The sequence below is a fragment of the Prionailurus bengalensis genome, chromosome X (assembly GCF_016509475.1).
Source record: "Prionailurus bengalensis isolate Pbe53 chromosome X, Fcat_Pben_1.1_paternal_pri, whole genome shotgun sequence".
Taxonomy (NCBI): Eukaryota; Metazoa; Chordata; class Mammalia; order Carnivora; family Felidae; genus Prionailurus; species Prionailurus bengalensis.
Window position 1 is genome coordinate 18,480,574 of NC_057361.1, and position 18,140 is coordinate 18,498,713.

At 42.5% G+C, this 18,140-nt stretch overlaps 1 protein-coding gene across 1 annotated transcript in view; it reads left to right on the top strand.

Annotated features, from left to right (window-relative positions):
* PHEX (phosphate regulating endopeptidase homolog X-linked) overlaps window positions 1-18,140 on the top strand; it is a 245,623-nt gene that overhangs the window by 108,706 nt on the left and 118,777 nt on the right. Inside the window, exon 12 of the mRNA XM_043570128.1 lies at window positions 10,317-10,418. Within this exon, the coding sequence (XP_043426063.1) occupies window positions 10,317-10,418 (102 nt within the window). The remainder of the gene's footprint in view (window positions 1-10,316; window positions 10,419-18,140) is intronic.

Sequence of the window (18,140 nt, forward strand, 5' to 3'; positions counted from 1 at the left end):
TCACCTATTCTCTCCTCTGCCTCTTCAAGCCGAGCTGTGGTGGTTTCCATTTTGTTATGCATTTCGTTTAAAGCGTTTTTCAGCTCCTCGTGACTGTTCCTTAGTCCCTTGATCTCTGTAGCAAGAGATTCTCTGCTGTCCTGTATACTGTTTTCAAGCCCAGCGATTAATTTTATGACTATTATTCTAAATTCACTTTCTGTTATATTATTTAAATCCTTTTTGATCAGCTCATTAGCTGTTGTTATTTCCTGGAGATTCTTCTGAGGGGAGTTCTTCCGCTTGGTCATTTTGGATAGTCCCTGGCGTGGTGAGGACCTGCAGGGCACTTCCCCTGTGCTGTGGTGTATACCTGGAGTTGGTGGGCGGGGCCGCAGTCAGACCTGATGTCTGCCCCCAGCCCACCGCTGGGGCCACAGTCAGACTGGTGTGTGCCTTCTCTTCCCCTCTCCTAGGGGCGGGATTCACTGTGGGGTGGTGTGGCTCGTCTGGGCTACTTGCACCCTGCCAGGCTTGTGATGCTGGGGATCTGGCGTATTAGCTGGGGTGGGTAGGCAAGGTGCTCGGGGGCAGGAGGGGCAGGCTTAGATCGCTTCTCCTTAGGTGATCCACTTCAGGAGGGGCCCCTCTTCCGTGGGCCTCTCGTCTGGGTTTGGCTCCGGCGACTCTGTTCTGCTAATCCTCTGGCGGTTTTCTGGGTTATTTAGGCAGGTGTAGATGGAATCTAAGTGATCAGCAGGACGTGCGGTGAGCCCAGCGTCCTCCTAAGCCGCCATCTTGCCCTCCTCCTCTTATCTTTTCTTTAATTAATGTGATGTATCACATTGATTGATTTGTGCATGTTGAACCAGCCCTGCATCCCAGGAATGAATCCCACTTGATCATGGTGAATAATTCTTTTTATATGCTGTTGAATTCAATTTGCTAGTGTCTTATTGAGAATTTTTGCATCCATATTCATCAGGGATATTGGCCTGTAGTTCTCTTTTTTTACTGGGTCTCTGTCTGGTTTAGGAATCAAAGTAATACTGGCTTCATAGAATGAGGCTGGAAGTTTTCCTTCCCTTTCTATTTTTTGGAATAGCTTGAGAAGGATAGGTATTATCTCTGCTTTAAATGTCTGGTAGAATTCCCCAGGGAAGCCATCTGGTCCTGGACTCTTATTTGTTGGGAGATTTTTGATAACTGATTCAATTTCTTCGCTGGTTATGGGTCTGTTCAAGCTTTCTATTTCCTCTTGTTTGAATTTTGGAAGTGTGTGGGTGTTTAGGAATAATGCCATTTACCCACTTAGCTCATCCCCCATCCCATAACCCTCTGTTTGTTCTCCAAATTTAAGTCTCTTATGTTTTGTCCCCTTCCCTGTTTTTATATTATTTTTTGCTTTCCTTCCCTTATGTTCATCTGTTGTGTATCTTAAAGTCCTCGTACAAGTGAAGTCCTATCATATTTGTCTTTCTCTGACCAATTTCACTTAGCATAATACCCTCTAGTTCCATCCACGTAGTTGCAGGTGGCAAGATTTCATTCTTTTTAATTGCCGAGTAACACTCCATTGTATACATATACCACGTCTTCTTAATCCATTCATCCATTGGTGGACATTTGGGCTCTTTCCATACTTTGGCTATTGTTGATAGTTTTGCTATGAACATTGGGATGCACGTGTCCCTTCAAAACAGTATACCTGTATCTATTGGATAAATACTTAATAGTGCAATTGCTGGGTGGTAGGGTAGTTCTATTTTTAATTTTTTGAGGAACCTCCACACTGTTTTCCAGAGTGGCTGCACCAGTGTGCATTGGCACCAACAATGCAAAACAGATCCTCTTTCACTGCATCCTCACCAACATCTGTTGTTGCCTAAGTTGTTCATGTTAGCCTAACAGGTGTAAGGTGGTATCTCAGTGTGGTTTTGATTTGTATTTCCCTGATGGTGAGTGATGTTGTGCATTTTTTCATGTTTCAGTTGGCCATCTGGATGTCTCCTTTGGAGAAGTGTCTATTCATGACGTTTGCCCATTTCTTCACTGGATTATTTGTTTTTTTGGGTGTTGAGTTTGCTAAGTTCTTTATAGACTTTGGATACTAACCCTTTATTGATTTCATTTGCAAATATCTTCTCCCATTCTCTTGGTAGCCTTTTAGTTTTGCTGATTGTTTCCTTGGCTGTGCAGGAGCTTTTTATTGTTAAAAGGTCCCAATAGTTCATTTTTGCTTTGGTTTCCCTTGCCTCTGGAGATGTATTGAGTAAGAAGTTGCTGTGGCCAAGATCACAGAGTTTTTTGCATGCTGTCTCCTTGAGGATTTTGATGGCTTCCTGTCTTACATTGAGGTCTTTCATCCATTTTGAGTTTATTTTGTGTATGCTGTAAGAAAGTGGTCCAGGTTCATTCTTCTGCATGTTGCTGTCCAGTTTTCCCAGCATCATTTGCTGAAGAGACTGCCTTTATTCCAATGGATGTTCTTTCCTGCTTTGTCAAAGATTAGTTGGCCATATGTTTGTGGGCCCATTTCTGGGTTCTCTATTCTGTTCCATTGATCTGAGTGTCTGTTTTTGTGCCAGTACCATCCTGTCTTGATGATTACAGCTTTGGAATACAGCTTGAAGTCCGGGATTGTGATGCCTCCTGCTTTGGTTTTCTTTTTAAGATTGCTTTGGCTATTTGGGTCTTCTCTGGTTCCATACAAATTTTAGGATTGTTTGTTCTAGCTCTGTGAAGAATGCTGGTGTTATTTTGATAGGGATTGCATTGAATATGTAGATTGCTTAGGGTAGTATCGACATTTTAACAATATTTGTTCTTCCTATCCAGGAGCATGGAATCTTTTTCCATTTTTTAGTGTGTGTTTTCTTCAGTTTCTTTCATAAGCTTTCTATAATTTTCAGTGTATAGATTTTTCACCTCTTTGGTTAAATTTATTCCTAGGTATTTTATGATTTTTGGTGCTACTTTAAATGGAATCAATTCCTTGATTTCTCTCTGTTGCTTCATTGTTGGTGTGTAGGAATGCAACTGATTTCTGTGTATTGATTTTATATCCTGCAACTTTGCTGAATTCATGGATCACTTCTAGCAGTTTTTTTTGGTGGAACCTTTTGCATTTTCCATATACAGTATCATGTCATCTGTGAAGAGTGAAAGTTTGACCTCCTCCTGGCCAATTTGGATGCCTTTTATTTCTTTTTGCTGTCTGATTGCTGAGGCTAAGACTTCCAATACTATGTTGAATAACAGTGGTGAGAGTGGACATACCTGTCTTGTTCCTGACATTGGGAGGAAAGCTCTTAGTTTTTCCCCCTTGAAGGTGGTATTAGCATTGGGTCTTTCATATATGGCTTTTATGATCTCAAGGTATTATCCTTCTATTCCTACTTTCTTGAGGGTTTAAAAAAATTTTTTTTTCAACATTTTTATTTATTTTTGGGACAGAGAGAGACAGAGCATGAACGGGGGAGGGGCAGAGAGAGAGGGAGACACAGAATCGGAAACAGGCTCCAGGCTCCGAGCCATCAGCCCAGAGCCTGACACGGGGCTCGAACTCACAGACTGTGAGATCGTGACCTGGCTGAAGTCGGACGCTTAACCGACTGCGCCACCCAGGTGCCCCTCTTGAGGGTTTTTATCAAGAAAGGATGCTTTATTTTGTCAAATGCTTTCTCTGCATCTATTGAGAGGATCATGTGGTTCTTGTCTTTTGTTTTATTGATATGATGAATCACATTGATTGTTTTGTGGATATTGAACCATCCCTGCATCCCAGGTGCAAATCCCACTTGGTCATGTTCAATAATTTTTTTAATGTATTGTTGGATCTGGTTGGCTAATATCTTGTTGAGGAGTTTTGCATCCATGTTCATCAGGATAATTGGTCTATAGTTTTCCTTTTTATTTATTTATTTTTTATTTTTTTATTTTTTTTTTTATAGTTTTCCTTTTTAGTGGGGTCTTTGGATTTAGAATCAAGGTAATGCTGGCTTCATAGAAAGAGTTTGGAAGTTTTCCTTCCTTTTCTAATTTTTGGAACAGCTTCAAGAGAATAGGTGTTAACTCTTCCTTAAATGTTTGGTAGAATTCCCCTGGAAGCCATCTGGCCCTGGACTCTTGTTTTTTTGGCAGGTTTTTGATTACTAATTCGATTTCCTTACTGGTTATGGGTCTGTTCAAATTTTCTATTTCTTCCTGTTTCAGTTTTGGTAGGGTATATGTTTCTAGGAATTTGTCCATTTCTTCCAGATTGCCCATTTTATTGGCATATAATTGCTCATAATATTCTCTTATTGTTTTTATTTATGCTGTGTTGGTTGTGATCTCTCCTATTTAATTCTTTTTTTTAACTTTTTTTTTAATGTTTGTTTATTTTTGAGAGAGAGAGAGAGTCAGAGTGTCAGCGGCAGAGGGGCAGAGAGGGAGGGAGACATAGAATCTGAAGCAGGCTCCAGACTCAAAGGCATCAGCACATAGCCTGATGCAGGGCTCGAACTCACGAACAGTGAGATCATGACCTGAGCCAAAGTCGGGCACTCAACCGACTGAGCCACCCAGGTGCCCTTCTCCTCTTTCATTCTTGATTTTATTTATTTGGGTCCTTTCCTTTTTCTTTTTGACAAAACTGGCTAGTGGTTTATCAATTTTGTTAACTCTTTCAGAGAACCAGCTTCTGGTTTCATTGATTTGTTCTACTGTTTTGTTTTGTTTTGGTTTTGATAGCGTTGATTTCTGCTCTAATCTTTATTATTTCCTGTCTTCTGCTGGTTTTGGGTTTTAGTTGCTGTTCTTTTTCCAGCTCTTTAAGGTGTAAGGTTAGGTTGTGTATCTGAGACCTTTCTTCCTTCTTTAGGAAGGCCTGGATTGCTATTTCCTTTCCTCTTATGACTGCCGTTGCTGCGTCCCAGAGGTTTTGGGCTGTGGTGTTACCATTTCCATTGGCTTCCATGTACTTTTTAATTTCCTCTTTAACTTCTTGGTAAGCCCATTCATTCTTTTTAGGATGTTCTTTAGTCTCCAAGTATTTGTTACCTTTCCAAATTTTTTCTTGTGGTTGATTTTAAGTTTCATAGCATTGTGGTCTGAAAATATTCATGGTATGATCTTGATCTTTTTGTACTTGTTGAGGCTGATTTGTGTCCCAGTGTGTGATCTATTCTGGAGAATGTTCCATGTGTACTGGAGAAGAATGTATATTCCACTGCTTTAGGATGAAATATTCTGAATATATCTGTTGAGTCTATCCAGTCCATTGTGTCATTCAAAGCCCTTGTTTCCTTGTTGATTCTCTGTTTAGATGATCTGTCCGTTGTTGTAAGTGGGGTGTTGAAGTCCCCTCCTATTATGGCATTATTATCAATGAGTTTCTTTATGTTTGTGATTAATTGATTTGTATATTTGGGTGCATTTGGAGCATAAATGTTTACAATTTTTAGGTCTTGGTTGATAGACCCCTTAATTATGATATAATGCCCTTCTTCATCTCGTTACAGTCTTTATTTTAAAATCTAGATTGTCTGATATAAGTATGGCTTCTCTGGCTTTCTTTTGTTGACCATTAGAATGGCACATGGTTCTCCATCCCTTTACTTTCAATCTGAATGTGTCTTTAGGTCTAAAGTGGGTGTCTCGTAAACAGTATATAGATGGATCTTGTTTTCTTATCTATTCTGTTACCCTGTGTCTTTTGATTGGAGCATTTAGTCCATTGACATTTAGAGTGAGTACTGAAAGATAGGAATTTATTGCCATTATGTTGCTTGTAGAGTTGGAGTTTCTGGTGATATTCCCTTGTCCTTTCTAGTCTTCATTGCTTTTGGTCTTTTTTTTTTCTTCATCCTTTCTCCTCTCAGAGAGTCCCCCTTGAAATTTCTTTCAGGGCTGGTGTAGTGGTCACAAAGTTCTTTAATTTTTGTTTGGGAAACTTTAAATTTCTCCTTGTATTTTGAATGACAGCCTTGTTGGATAAAGACTTCTTGGCTGCATATTTTTCCAATTCAGTACATTGAATACATCCTGCCATTCCTTTCTGGCTTGCCAAGTTTCTGTGGATAGGTCTGCTGCAAACCTGATCTGTCTTAACTTGTTGGTTGAGGACTTTTTTTTCCCATGCTGTTTTCACGATTCTTTCCTTGCCTGAGTATTTTGTGAATCTGACTATGATATATGCCTTGTTGATGGTCTATTTTTGTTGAATCTAATGGGAGTCCTCTGTGCTTCTTGGATTTTGATGTCTTTGTCTTTCTCCAGGTTAGGAAAGTTTTCCGCTATGATTTGCTCACATAACCCTTCTACCCCTTTTTCTCTCTCTTCATCTTCTGGAACCCCTATGATTCTGATGTTGTTCCTTTTTAATGAGTCACTGATTTCTCTAATTCTTAAATCATGCTCTTTTGCCTTAGTCTCCCTGTTTTTTTTTTTTGCTTCATTTTTTTCCATAAATTTGTCCCCAATAGCACTCATTCTCTGCTCTGCCTCATCCATCCACTTTGGCATACATTCGAGATTGCAGCTCAGTTATAGCATTTTTTATTTCATTCTCAGTAGCTTTAACTTCCTTTATCTCTATGGAAAGTGATTCTAGTCTGTTTTCAACCCCATTAATGTTTATTTTTGAGGGAGGGACAGAGAGAAGGAGACACAGAATCCAAAACAGGCTCCAGGCCCTGCGCTGTCAGCAGAGAGCCCGATGTGGGGCTTGAACTCATGAACCGGGAGATCATGACCTGAGCTGAAGTCCGGTGCCCAACTGACTGAGCCACCCAGGGAGCCCTATCTTCCTTTTTTAATGTTTAATTATTTTAAGGGGGGGGGAGAGAGAGAGAGAGTCTGAGAATGAGGGAAAGGGTAGAGGGAGAGAGAGAATCCCAAGCAGGATCCATGTTGTCAGGGTGGAGCCTGATGCAGGGCTTGATCCCATAAACCTGAGCCAAAATCAAGAGTTGGACACCCAACCGATGGAGCCACCCAGGTGTCATATGTGTATATCTTCTTTAGGGAGGTGTCTGTTAATGTCTTCATCTCATTTTTTTTTAATTTTTTTTCAACGTTTATTTATTTTTGGGTCAGAGAGAGACAGAGCATGAACGGGGGAGGGGCAGAGAGAGAAGGAGACACAGAATCAGAAACAGGCTCCAGGCTCTGAGCCATCAGCCCAGAGCCTGATGCAGGGCTCGAACTCACGGACCGCGAGATCGTGACCTGGCTGAAGTCGGACGCTTAACCAACTGTGCCACCCAGGCGCCCCTGTCTTCATTTCATTTTAAAGTCAGTTTGGTTGTGTTCTTATTGTTGCATTTCCATTGACATTTAAACACACTTAAATCTCTCACATGGTCAGCAACTGCAACAGAAGCAGTAGCAGTAGCAACAAACATATGCATACAACCCAAGCCCCAGACCTTCAGACTCCTCTCTTAACCCCACATCCACCTCTGCCTTATCTTTGCTTTCTGTCTGTCTCAGTGTAGAGGCCAAGGGCAGACTGCCCCAAGGTGGGTTACTTTGGTATGAAAATTATTTTGAGCTGAAGGCATTTGAGACCCTATAGGCTCCAGAGAAATTTTTGTCTCTCCCTTAACCACACAGAAGAATCTTAATTGGGAGTCTTTCCCTGAATAAGGGTTATTATCAGAGATAATTTTTATATGAAGGAAATTTGAAATATGAAATTTTTGTCTCTCCCTTAACCACACAGAAGAATCTTAATTGGGACTCTTTCCCTGACAGGATGGGAGTCAGGATGACATGTATGTACCTCATCTTGCCTGTCTTTGGAATTTCCACATCTTTGGGGATTCCCTGTACATACACTATTAAATTTGATTTTCTCCTTTTAAGCTGTCTCATGTCAGTTTGATTCTTAGTCCAGCTAGAAGGACCCTTGAAGTGGTCAGGAATTCTTGCTCCCTGATAGTAGACAAACTCCTTGATTGAGTTGTTCAGACTTGCTGTCTCTACTTCCCATGCACCTTTTATCCTCCTGAAGTGTGGCTTTTGTCTCCAGCCCTCTTTCTTTTCCAGCATCCCCAGACTTATAAAATGGCAGCAACATTCACCTAGTTGCCCTTGCCTGAAGCCTGGGAAGTAATCTGACTCTGCCCCCTTGCTCACCTCCCCACATAAAGTTAATCACCCGGTTCCATTAATTTGGTCACTGAGTGTTTCTCAATTTACCCACTTGTCCCCACTCTGATTTCCCCCTCCTTAGTTAATTTGGGAAGATATTATTTCTTCTTTTATGTGAAGATGATGGGAAGGTTGATGTGCATTGTTATGTGATGGGGTCGTAAAGACTTACGGGTGCTGGTGACTGCACAGGCGAAAAATCCAGTCGCTGGAGATTTACTTGTCATTTTAACATCCTCCTTGTGTGGACTTTCTGTTTAAAATAGTGACTTCTGCATCTCTCTGTTGGTTAACTTTTACTTCCCTGGCATTTTCCTCTCATTTATGAGGCACACCTCTGTTGCTCCTAGAAGTTCTGAGCTCACAGCTGTCATTTAGCTCTGTGGTTGCGTCTTGGCTCTGAACCTCCTTAGCTATAAGAGCTGGATCAGATCATGGACTCTCTTGACTCTTATTTTCTTTATCCATAAAATGAGTGGCTTCCCCTAGACCAGTGGGTCTCCATGCTGGCTGTAAATTACCATCATTTGGGGGGCTTTTGGAACTCTCAACCTAGGCTGCACACTGGAACAGTGACATTAGCATCCTGACTTCTCACCCTCAGCATTGTTTAAAGCTCCCCCCAGAGATCTCAGTGTGTAGACAAGGTTGAGAACCATTGATTTTATGATTTTAAAGGGCCTCAGCTCTCCTGTTATTTCGTGTTTTTAGTCATGCCCCAATCCCAAGTTGAGATTTCCCTTAATGTTTTTACTAAGTTGGTAAGAAATAGCTGTGAAATTCCCCCCCACCCCCTTCCATCTGCTGTTTGTTCTTATTTACATACGATGGAACCCAGCCTACTGATTTACAGTTCTGGTTCCCTACAACTGTTATTGAACTGAAAACATAGCTGAAAACTTATTAAACAGAAAAAAAAATTATTTTGAGCTTTGTGCCAACAATTCATTATAGAACCAAGGAAACATCTAAACTTTCCTTCTAACATTAATGCTAAAAATGGATTTACAACCCCATAATCTCAAATAAAAATTTTAATTCTGGTGCCAAACCTAGTATTGATCCTTTCTTGAATATCCTATCAAGAAAATCAAAGCATCTCTGCAAGAGAATGGAATTTTGCGGGGTTTGTATCCATAAACAGGCAAGGCCTCCCCAGACCACTCTGTGTGGGCCTCTGAAGGCAAGTGTGAGAATTTTCCTTTCCCTAGTTCTCCCTGCTGACCCATGAACATAGGAAGAAAAGCCAGGTCAAACACACCATCAGTGTGGGTATGTGGTTCCACTGTTGAAACATTTTAGAATAGGTTTTTCAGAAGACTGCTTTTATGTAGCAGCCCCTTTTAGACCTACCATTTTATATTTGAAATAACCTAAGACTTTTCTAAGCTGCACGGGAATAGAGAAGAGAGTAGGAGGATTATAGAGAACAGCCAAGCATTTGGTTTGACCACTGGCATTAAATTTGGGAAGAACTAGGGTCCTGACATAAGTCTGATTTATACTGGGGAAGTGTGCCTTGGGGTGCTGGCTCTTCATCCCCGTTTCCCTGTTTACAGTATCTCTTTCAGCTGTTTGCTCACTTTTTTTCTGCAATACCCACCTGAAATATACAGTCCATGCCTTTGCTTGTCTTTCTCAAATCCTTATTAACTATTGAAATTAGTTGCCACCTTGATAAGGATAGCTTAATTTTAGGTATAGGGAGGTCAGTTATTAGTGACCTTTGGTGAATTCCTTTCCCCATATAATCATTTTACAACTGGATCATCAAATTGTCCTCTGCAAAGGAATGTTTCTTTATCTTCTAGTTGGGGGGGAAAAAGGCATTTTCCTGGAGAAAGAAATGTTGCCAGAATTTGGAGTCAAGCTGAAAGGAACCTCTTTCCCAGCATGTATGGCCCTGAACTATTTCTCATGGCTCAGAAAACCTTGTTTGAGGGCACCTAGGTGGCTCAGTTGCTTAAGTGTCCAACTTCGGCTTAGGTCATGATCTCACTGTTCAAGGGTTCCAGTCCCACGTTAGGCTGTGTGCTGACAGCTCAGAGCCTGAAGCCTGCTCTGGATTCTGTGTCTCCCTCTCTCTCTGCCCCTCCCCTGCTCATGTTCTGTCTCTCTCAAAAATGAATAAACATTAAAAGAAAACCTTGTTTGTAACTTCTTAGTTTTGACCTGTCTCTTTGGGTATTTCCTTATAGATGGAGGAATTGATTGAGGGTGTTCGCTGGGCCTTTATTGACATGCTGGAGAAAGAAAATGAGTGGATGGATGCAGGGACAAAAAGGAAAGCCAAAGAAAAGGTAAGGATTCTTTTGATAAAAAAAATATGACTTTTGATTTAATGGATTTTTATGCTCAGTATTGTGTACTTGATTAAAAAAATTTTTAATGTTCATTTATCTATTTTATTATTTTTATTTTTGCTTACACTGTAATTTTATTTTTTAAATTATTTTCTAAATATAATTTATTGTCAAATTGGCTAACATACAGTGTATACAATGTGCTCTTGGTTTTGGGGTAGATTCCCATGGTTCATCCCTTATATACAACACCCAATCTCATCCCAACAAGTGCCCTCCTCAGTGAAATATTCATTTATTTTTGAGAGAGAGAGAGAAAGTGGGTGTGAATGGGGGAAGGTTAGAAAGAGAGGGAGATAGAATCCGAAGCAGGGTCCAGGCTCTGAGCTGTCAGCATAGAACCCGACGGGAGGCTCGAACTCAGAGCGCAGGATCATGACCTGGGCTGAACTTAGATGCTTATCTGACTGAGCCACCTAGGCACCTCTTCTGTACTTGGTTTTTTATATTGACTGAGCTCTTGACTCTGAATGACCCCAGAGTTAGGTGTCTGTTTTGGGATGAATACATAGATTTCATCACTAGGGGGTAAGAGAAAATAAGATATGCCTTTTTCTTTTCTCAAACTGCATTTCAAACACCTTGTAATGCAGCCTTGCCTTCTCTCTTAATTGCTATTTCTAAGAGCCACATGGCCTGCTGCCTAGCGAATTTTGCCACAAACCATCATTGGCTGTGGCAGAGTGCAGAGCAATGGGGAACCATGGGGAGCAGCTGGCAGAAGAGCCCTCAAGGCACAAAGAAGAAAAACCCATACTGGCTGTGTGTCCTTCTGCTCTGTGCACAGTGTGTGCAAATGTCCTCTGGAAAATCTTTCCCTGTAACCAAGCAGGTCTACTTCCTAACCCATCACTTTGCTCTGATGATCCAAATAGCATGCTTATAAACTGCAGACCGCTGGTAGAGCATTGTGTCGGAATACAAAAATGTTTAATAGAAGTGGACATTCAGTGGGCCTTGTGCAACAAGAGAAAGGAATAATTGAGAGATGTATTAGCAGCCATGCTGCTGAAAAAAACAAATAATCAGACTCATCTTCAATTCTAGGTGTTGGGATGGAGCTGGAGCTCAGGTGGGTAGGGAATACTTGCTACATTCTTTTTTTTTTTAATTTTTTTTCAACGTTTATTTATTTTTGGGACAGAGAGAGACAGAGCATGAACGGGGGAGGGGCAGAGAGAGAGGGAGACACAGAATCGGAAACAGGCTCCAGGCTCTGAGCCATCAGCCCAGAGCCCGACGCGGGGCTCGAACTCCCGGACCGCGAGATCGTGACCTTGTTGAAGTCGGACGCTTAACTGACTGCGCCACCCAGGCGCCCCCTTGCTACATTCTTAATGGATGCTTCTCTGTGTCTGAGAGACTCTGAACTAGGAGCACTTCTTTTTTATAGATGTATTTTGAAACTTTGCTAATGACAGTAATCCCCTGGGATGCCTAAATGCTCTTTAGCTTTCTGGGCCCCTCCCCTGAAAGGTTTGATTTAGTGGATTGAGGGTGCAGTTTGAACATTTGTGGTTTTAGCCAGTCTCCCTGGTGATTTTTAGTGCTAGACAGGCCTGGGTAACATGGCTGAGAGACATTCTGAGTCATGCGAGAACAGATATTTTTGCCCTATGGTCACAAAACAGAGGGAGAAGATAGGGCAGTGAAACTACTCCATATGATACTATAATGGTGGATACATGTTGTCATACATTTGTCCACACCCATAGGAAGGGCAACACCAGGAGTGAATCCTAACAGAGCCTATGGATTCTGGGTGGTAATGATGTATCAGTGCAGGTTCATTGATTGTAACAGAAGTCCCAGTTTTTTGGGGAATATTGTTAATGGGAGAGGCTATGCATGTGTCGGGGTTGGGTTTCTTTGGAAATCTCTGTGTTTTCTTTTCAGTTTTACTGTGAACCTAAGCCTGCTCTAAAAAAATAAAGCCTATTAAACAAACAAACCCAAAGAGGGTAGCGTTCGTGGAATGCTTAGCCTTATTGAAATGAGAATGTGCAGAGGTTTAGCAAGGGTGTTTTCTAGAGGTTTACTACTCCTGAAATGGATAAACATTGCCATAGATATTTTTGTCCATAGACGTGAAAAGGCTGTTCAGTGTTTACAGTGAAGAAACAACTTGGGTGGCCGAGGGTGGCAGGTGTTGGAAGAAGACAAAGGTTAGGTTGGATTTTTTCCCTTTGAGAATCTGTCAAAGCTGTCTTAAGTCATGTAAGGCACAAGCTGATGAAGGCAGGAGCATGCGGGCTGTTGATGAGAAGTTTTCCAGATGGTAGATGAAACTTTTGGCACCAACATATTGTTGTTTTTTGAAGGCTTCATTTTCTGGGCCAGCTTGTGATATCTGGAACACAATTTGTCTTGCACTGGGCAGTTGAGAACTCAGAGCACTGGGGACTCTTGATCCTAGCCTGACCCTTCATGGACCCAGGGTCACCTGTATGGAGGGCAGGGTGGAGTTATGAGGGATGAGTGTGTGTTATGAATGGATAGATACCAGAGGAATGTTCTGGGGACCGCAGTGACTTCTTTGGGAAGTATGACTGGTTGCCTCAGGGGGAGATTTTCTGAGTTGCATAAAGCAGTAGGCACCTTATAGTTGGGTCTTCTAGGCAAATGGCCCATGGGTCCTTCTTGAAGGCACATTATTCTCAATTCTTCTAGTATTAGCATGTTCTTGTTTGCCCCTGAGTTGCTCTCCAGTCTTCTATTTTATTTCTATGAGAGCTGTCATTTTTTCTTCTAAAAGTACTCTTTGAACACTCTGCTTTCTTTGAGCTGAGTTCAACCTGCCAGGAACTCAACTAGTTCCTTGACAGGTAGAAATATCAAAGAGAATTTTCCTCCTGGATCTCACCAGGCTCCCTGAGTATGTCATTTCAGAGTTCAGGGATGTTCCTTTAATAAAAGGCAATAAAGAGGGAATGTTTTCCAAGAATTTTCAGCAGTTCTCCAAAACATGTCAGGCCCTGGACCCCAGAAGATGCAGATTTTCTTTTGCTAAATTAAATGAACATGCAGTTTTGGAAATGACCTCTGGGAGGAGCTCATAGACTCACAAAGACAACATTTTAGGAAGCCGAAGGCATTTATGCAGCTTTCTGCTCTGGGGTTGTTTTTGAAAAATTATTTTTTTCCTTGCCCTTTTCCTCTGCTGTCCTCAATTTGATTGCCTTTTAATAGTCAACAAGAAAGGAGAGGTTCTGCCTACTAATTCCTTGAATCTTAGATGGAAATCTCTGAAGATTTTAGGGCTTTGTCTTTCTGATATTGGATAGCCTCTGCATTAAGACGGGATTCGCCTGCGTTCAAAGTGGAGGTGAATAATTTGCCTGCTCTTCCTGGTATGACTTGGCACTGTTCTTTGGGCATGTGTTGTATGCAGTATATCACCCAGGCGGAAGATTTCTCATCAATAATAGTGCCCACACTGGGCCAATGCTGAGTCACTTGGCAACCCATTGGGAAAGCTGGAAGAATGTTCTGATTTGCAAGTGGGAGAGGCTTTTCTTTCTCTCACCATGAAGCTCTGGACCGCAGCAAATGGCAGCACCTCCTATATTGGGTGTTGACCTAAGCATTCCCTAGTACCTGGCCTCCTGAATGGGGAGGGCCTAGATACCTGCAGTGGGTTGAGGCCTAACACCTTGAGTTGTGTGGAATTGACCCTGGTTTCCAAATGGAAGTGTGGGGATGTGACTTTGTCGTGTTCTTCACTAGGGGTGATCACTGTAAAAGATAAACGAGGGTGCTTCTGCCCCTGTGAAAGGTAAATTTGTTATCTCAGTCTCCCTGCCTTTCCCTTCTCATCTCTTAAGGGGTCATGAGTGGTTTAGTGTTGTGAAACTGACAATGTAGGTTTCAACTGGAAATTTAACATCATGAAATAAGCACCAATTTTTCTTCAGGATTCTGTTTCCTGCAAGCATATGCTTTAACTGTAAACTAGCAGCAAAGGACAGGAAGCCTGTTATTTTTTCAGTTATCATAGATGTGGAATGAGTGTAAGTAAGGTGATACAAATTATGTTGGGGGGTGTCTTCTGGAAGATTTGCCTTTTCAGAACAGAGTATGAAGATCTCAAGGTCACTACATAGCGATTCTGAGGCCTGGCAGGAAGGGATGCAGCACTGCCTTTGGCTGCTCTAGTGGCAGGAGCAGGGCTTCTGCTGGCAAGGTCTGTGTCAGATCAGGAGGAGCAGCTTCCTCACTTCAGCTGGTCCCCACCTAGTTTGAATTCTGTATCCAAAGGCTGGATCCTTTCTGAGATACTTGTTTGTGCTCTTTGCTCCTGGGACCTGTGTTTGCCTGGCCACCCATCAAGAAAAAGACCTAGATGGAACACCTAGGAAGGCAGTCTCCTTAGGATGCTGTGAGTGGCCTTAACCTTGGCCATAGTAGGTGCAGAGGGTTCCTGGAAGTATACTACATGGCCCCATTGCTGGCATGTGACTCCCAGGCACAGGCTTTGAGCAAGTAAGAAGAGTTTTCCTACAGAGGGCCAAACAAAAGTGTATCTCACCTCTTTGGCTTTGTCTCTGTTGGGGAGGAAAAATGGTCTTTCCTTCTACCCTTCTAACTACTTGACTGGGCCCCCTGTAACAAAGGATAGATTAACAAAAGACAATCAAACTGAAGTTTATTAACATGTGTATCTCATACATACCTTAGAGGAACTCAGAATAATGAATAACTCATAGAGGTGGCTTAGAGCCCTGGCTTACATAGGTAGCATCTTTAACAAAGAACACTAAATTTGCAGAGAAATGAAAAAGGAAAGAGGTTTTAGACTTCCAAGGGCAGCAGATTGTGGGAAGGTAAATATATGGGAAACAAATAGTAGTTAGTGAATACAGGATAGTTAGTGAAGTTTGTTGCCTGGATTACTCTGGTGTTATCTCCAGGCTGATAGTTGTCTTTGGTGATTCACCTTTGTCCTTCCTGGTAGAGAGGGGAGAGGTCATTAGAGATGCAAATTCCTGGGTCACCTCACACCTGCTGAGCCCTGGGGTGGTGGTGGGAGGCCCAGTGCTGTGCCATTACCATTTCATTGCACATCTGTCTGACCTCCAGCTGCAGGCACCTGCACTTTCCCCAAGAACTTTCTCTTACTATTGGAACCTGCCGTGCCACTCATACAGAGAGGGTCCAGTGGTCTGGGGAAGGAGCACACCCAATGACTGATGGGAGTTGCTGTGTATGTGGTGCAGCCCGCTCCTCCCTCAAGTATGTGTTCAACATGGGCTTCCAGAGTTCCCCCAATGGGGTAAGCTCGGCTTGCTCACATGGGCAACTGGCTCAAGAACTTTTACTGACAGCCTGCCTTGCTCTGCTCACTTCCCCAGTCCCTTCCTGGTGTTTAATGTTTCTTTCACTTGCAAGATGAACTGCTTGTACTCCAGTCCTTGCGTCAGGGTCTGCTCTTGGGGGCCCCCAACTAGGGCGTAGCCCCTGGGGTATGTGCTCTTTCTGTCCTTCCTGAATGCACTTCACTGCATTTCCATGCGAGCAGCACTTCAGCAAATTCAATTCCACAAACAGTTTCAGAACCCATGATGTGTCATGTGCTGGAGTAGTAGCTGCAGGTTCAAAGATGATTAGTGGTTTCCTTTACTTGGGGCTTTCACTCTTCTGGAAGAGGATAGCAGGAACATGGGTGCTGAGCAAATGGGAGAAATTTTAGTTAATGCAATGGAGAAACAAAGTGTTCCTGGCTATCACTGTAGGGGAGGAAGATTCTAAGGAGCCCAAACCCCCTGTGGGGGCCCTTTACTCAGGCACTGCCCTCTCTCTGTCTCCCTTCTCATCTCTGCCTGTGTGCTTGTAGCCTGTGGGTAAGGTCTCTGGTGGCTTTTCCTTGTAGGTCTCAACAGCTCTGCACACAGCTCACTTTGCTTTGGTACCTTCACTCTTGCTTCATTTCACATTTTCGTTTTAAATTGTTCCATGGAAAAGAAGATAGGGAAGTGCTTTTGTCAAACTGTCTCCTGACCTTCCCTGTTCCAAATTCAAGACTGTTTGCATGTGCTTGAGAATGTGCGGTTCTTGGCTCTACTCGACTGCTCCCCTGGGTACACACAGCATATAAACCTATTTCAGCATCCCTCCCCACTTCCTGTAGATCCCTGGCTCACATGTACTGCCATCTTGAGCTCGCTGGCTCTCTCTGACTACATCTCTCTGCCTCCATGTTTCTCTGTCTCACATTGCACATGTTGGCCAAGGTAGTAGCTTTCATACTTGTATCTCTTCTCACTGGCCTCAACGGGAAGTACAGTATAGAGGTTAAGCCTCTAGACTGTGGAGAAAGACTGCCTAGGCTCTCAGCCAGTGTCTGCCCCTTATTAGCTGTATGGCCCTTTGGAAGTTACTTACCCTCTCTGACCCTCAGTTTTTACATCTCTAAAATGGGAAGATTAGTATCAACCTCAGAGATTTGTTTATGACATGCTCATGTACTTAAAGTACTTAGAAGGGGGCCTGGATCCTGAGAAAGTCTCTCCACCTGCATTCAGCTGTTTGTTCTAAGCTGCTGTCCCGTGGGAGAGGAGAGGCTTTGGCTGCACTGGCTGGTGAGGAGAGAGCAGTGGGAAGTGAGGTTCCTTGTGTGTATCTGGGTCATTGTGGTTTCCTTTGTTAGGAAGGTCGGTGACAGAGGCCACAGTCTCTGAGGTACCTCTCCTACCTTACGTGTCCTGATGCACCACGTCAGAGTACTGCCCTTCTCCTTACCGCACCCCCCACAGGGCAAGTCATAGTGAACAGCCCCTGCTGAGAGGGTGATGGGGCAGTACATTGCTTTTCTTTGTGGGTTTCAGATTTTCTGCTTTCTTTTTCTTTGTTTAAAATTTTTTAAGTTTTTATTTATTTATTTTTGAGGGAGGGGCAGAGACACAGAGGGACAGAGAGAGAATCCCAAGCAGGCTCCATGTTGCCAGCACAGAGCCAGATGTGGGGCTCAAACTCACAAACCGTGAGAGCATGACCTGAGCAGAAACCAAGAGTTGGGACGCTTAACCGACTGAGCCACCCAGATGCCCCTCGGATTTTCTGGTTTTGAACAAATCCAGCATTATCTTTGTGATACATATTATTATTATTATAAATCCAGCATTATCTTTGTGATACATATTATTATTATTATTATTATTATTATTATTACTACTACTACTACTATTATTATTTTATTTTTATTACATTTTGTAATTTTAGTTCCCATATAGTTAACATGCAGTGTTATATTAGTTTCAGGTGTACAGTATCGTGTTTCAGCAATTCTGTGTGTTGCTCAGTGCTCATTAGGATAAGCGTACTCTGAATCCCCTTCACCTATTTCACCCATCTGCCCCCACCTCCCCTCTGGTAACCATTGGTTTATATACTTTAAACACAAGCAGATATTTGGTGTAAGTAGGAGTTGGATGCATATATTTATCAGAGGCATATACCTGATACCTTATTCATGTGAGCTTAATTGAGTTTTGGTGTTCTGGAACTTCATGGAGGCATTATTTTGGTTGATGCTGTAGGTGATTGGTTCTCGCACTTGAGGTGCATCAGCATCATCTGGAGGGTTTGTTAAAACACAGATTGTCAGGCCCCACTCCCAGAGCTTCTGAGTAGGAAGCTTTGAGTTGGGGCCCCAGGAATTTG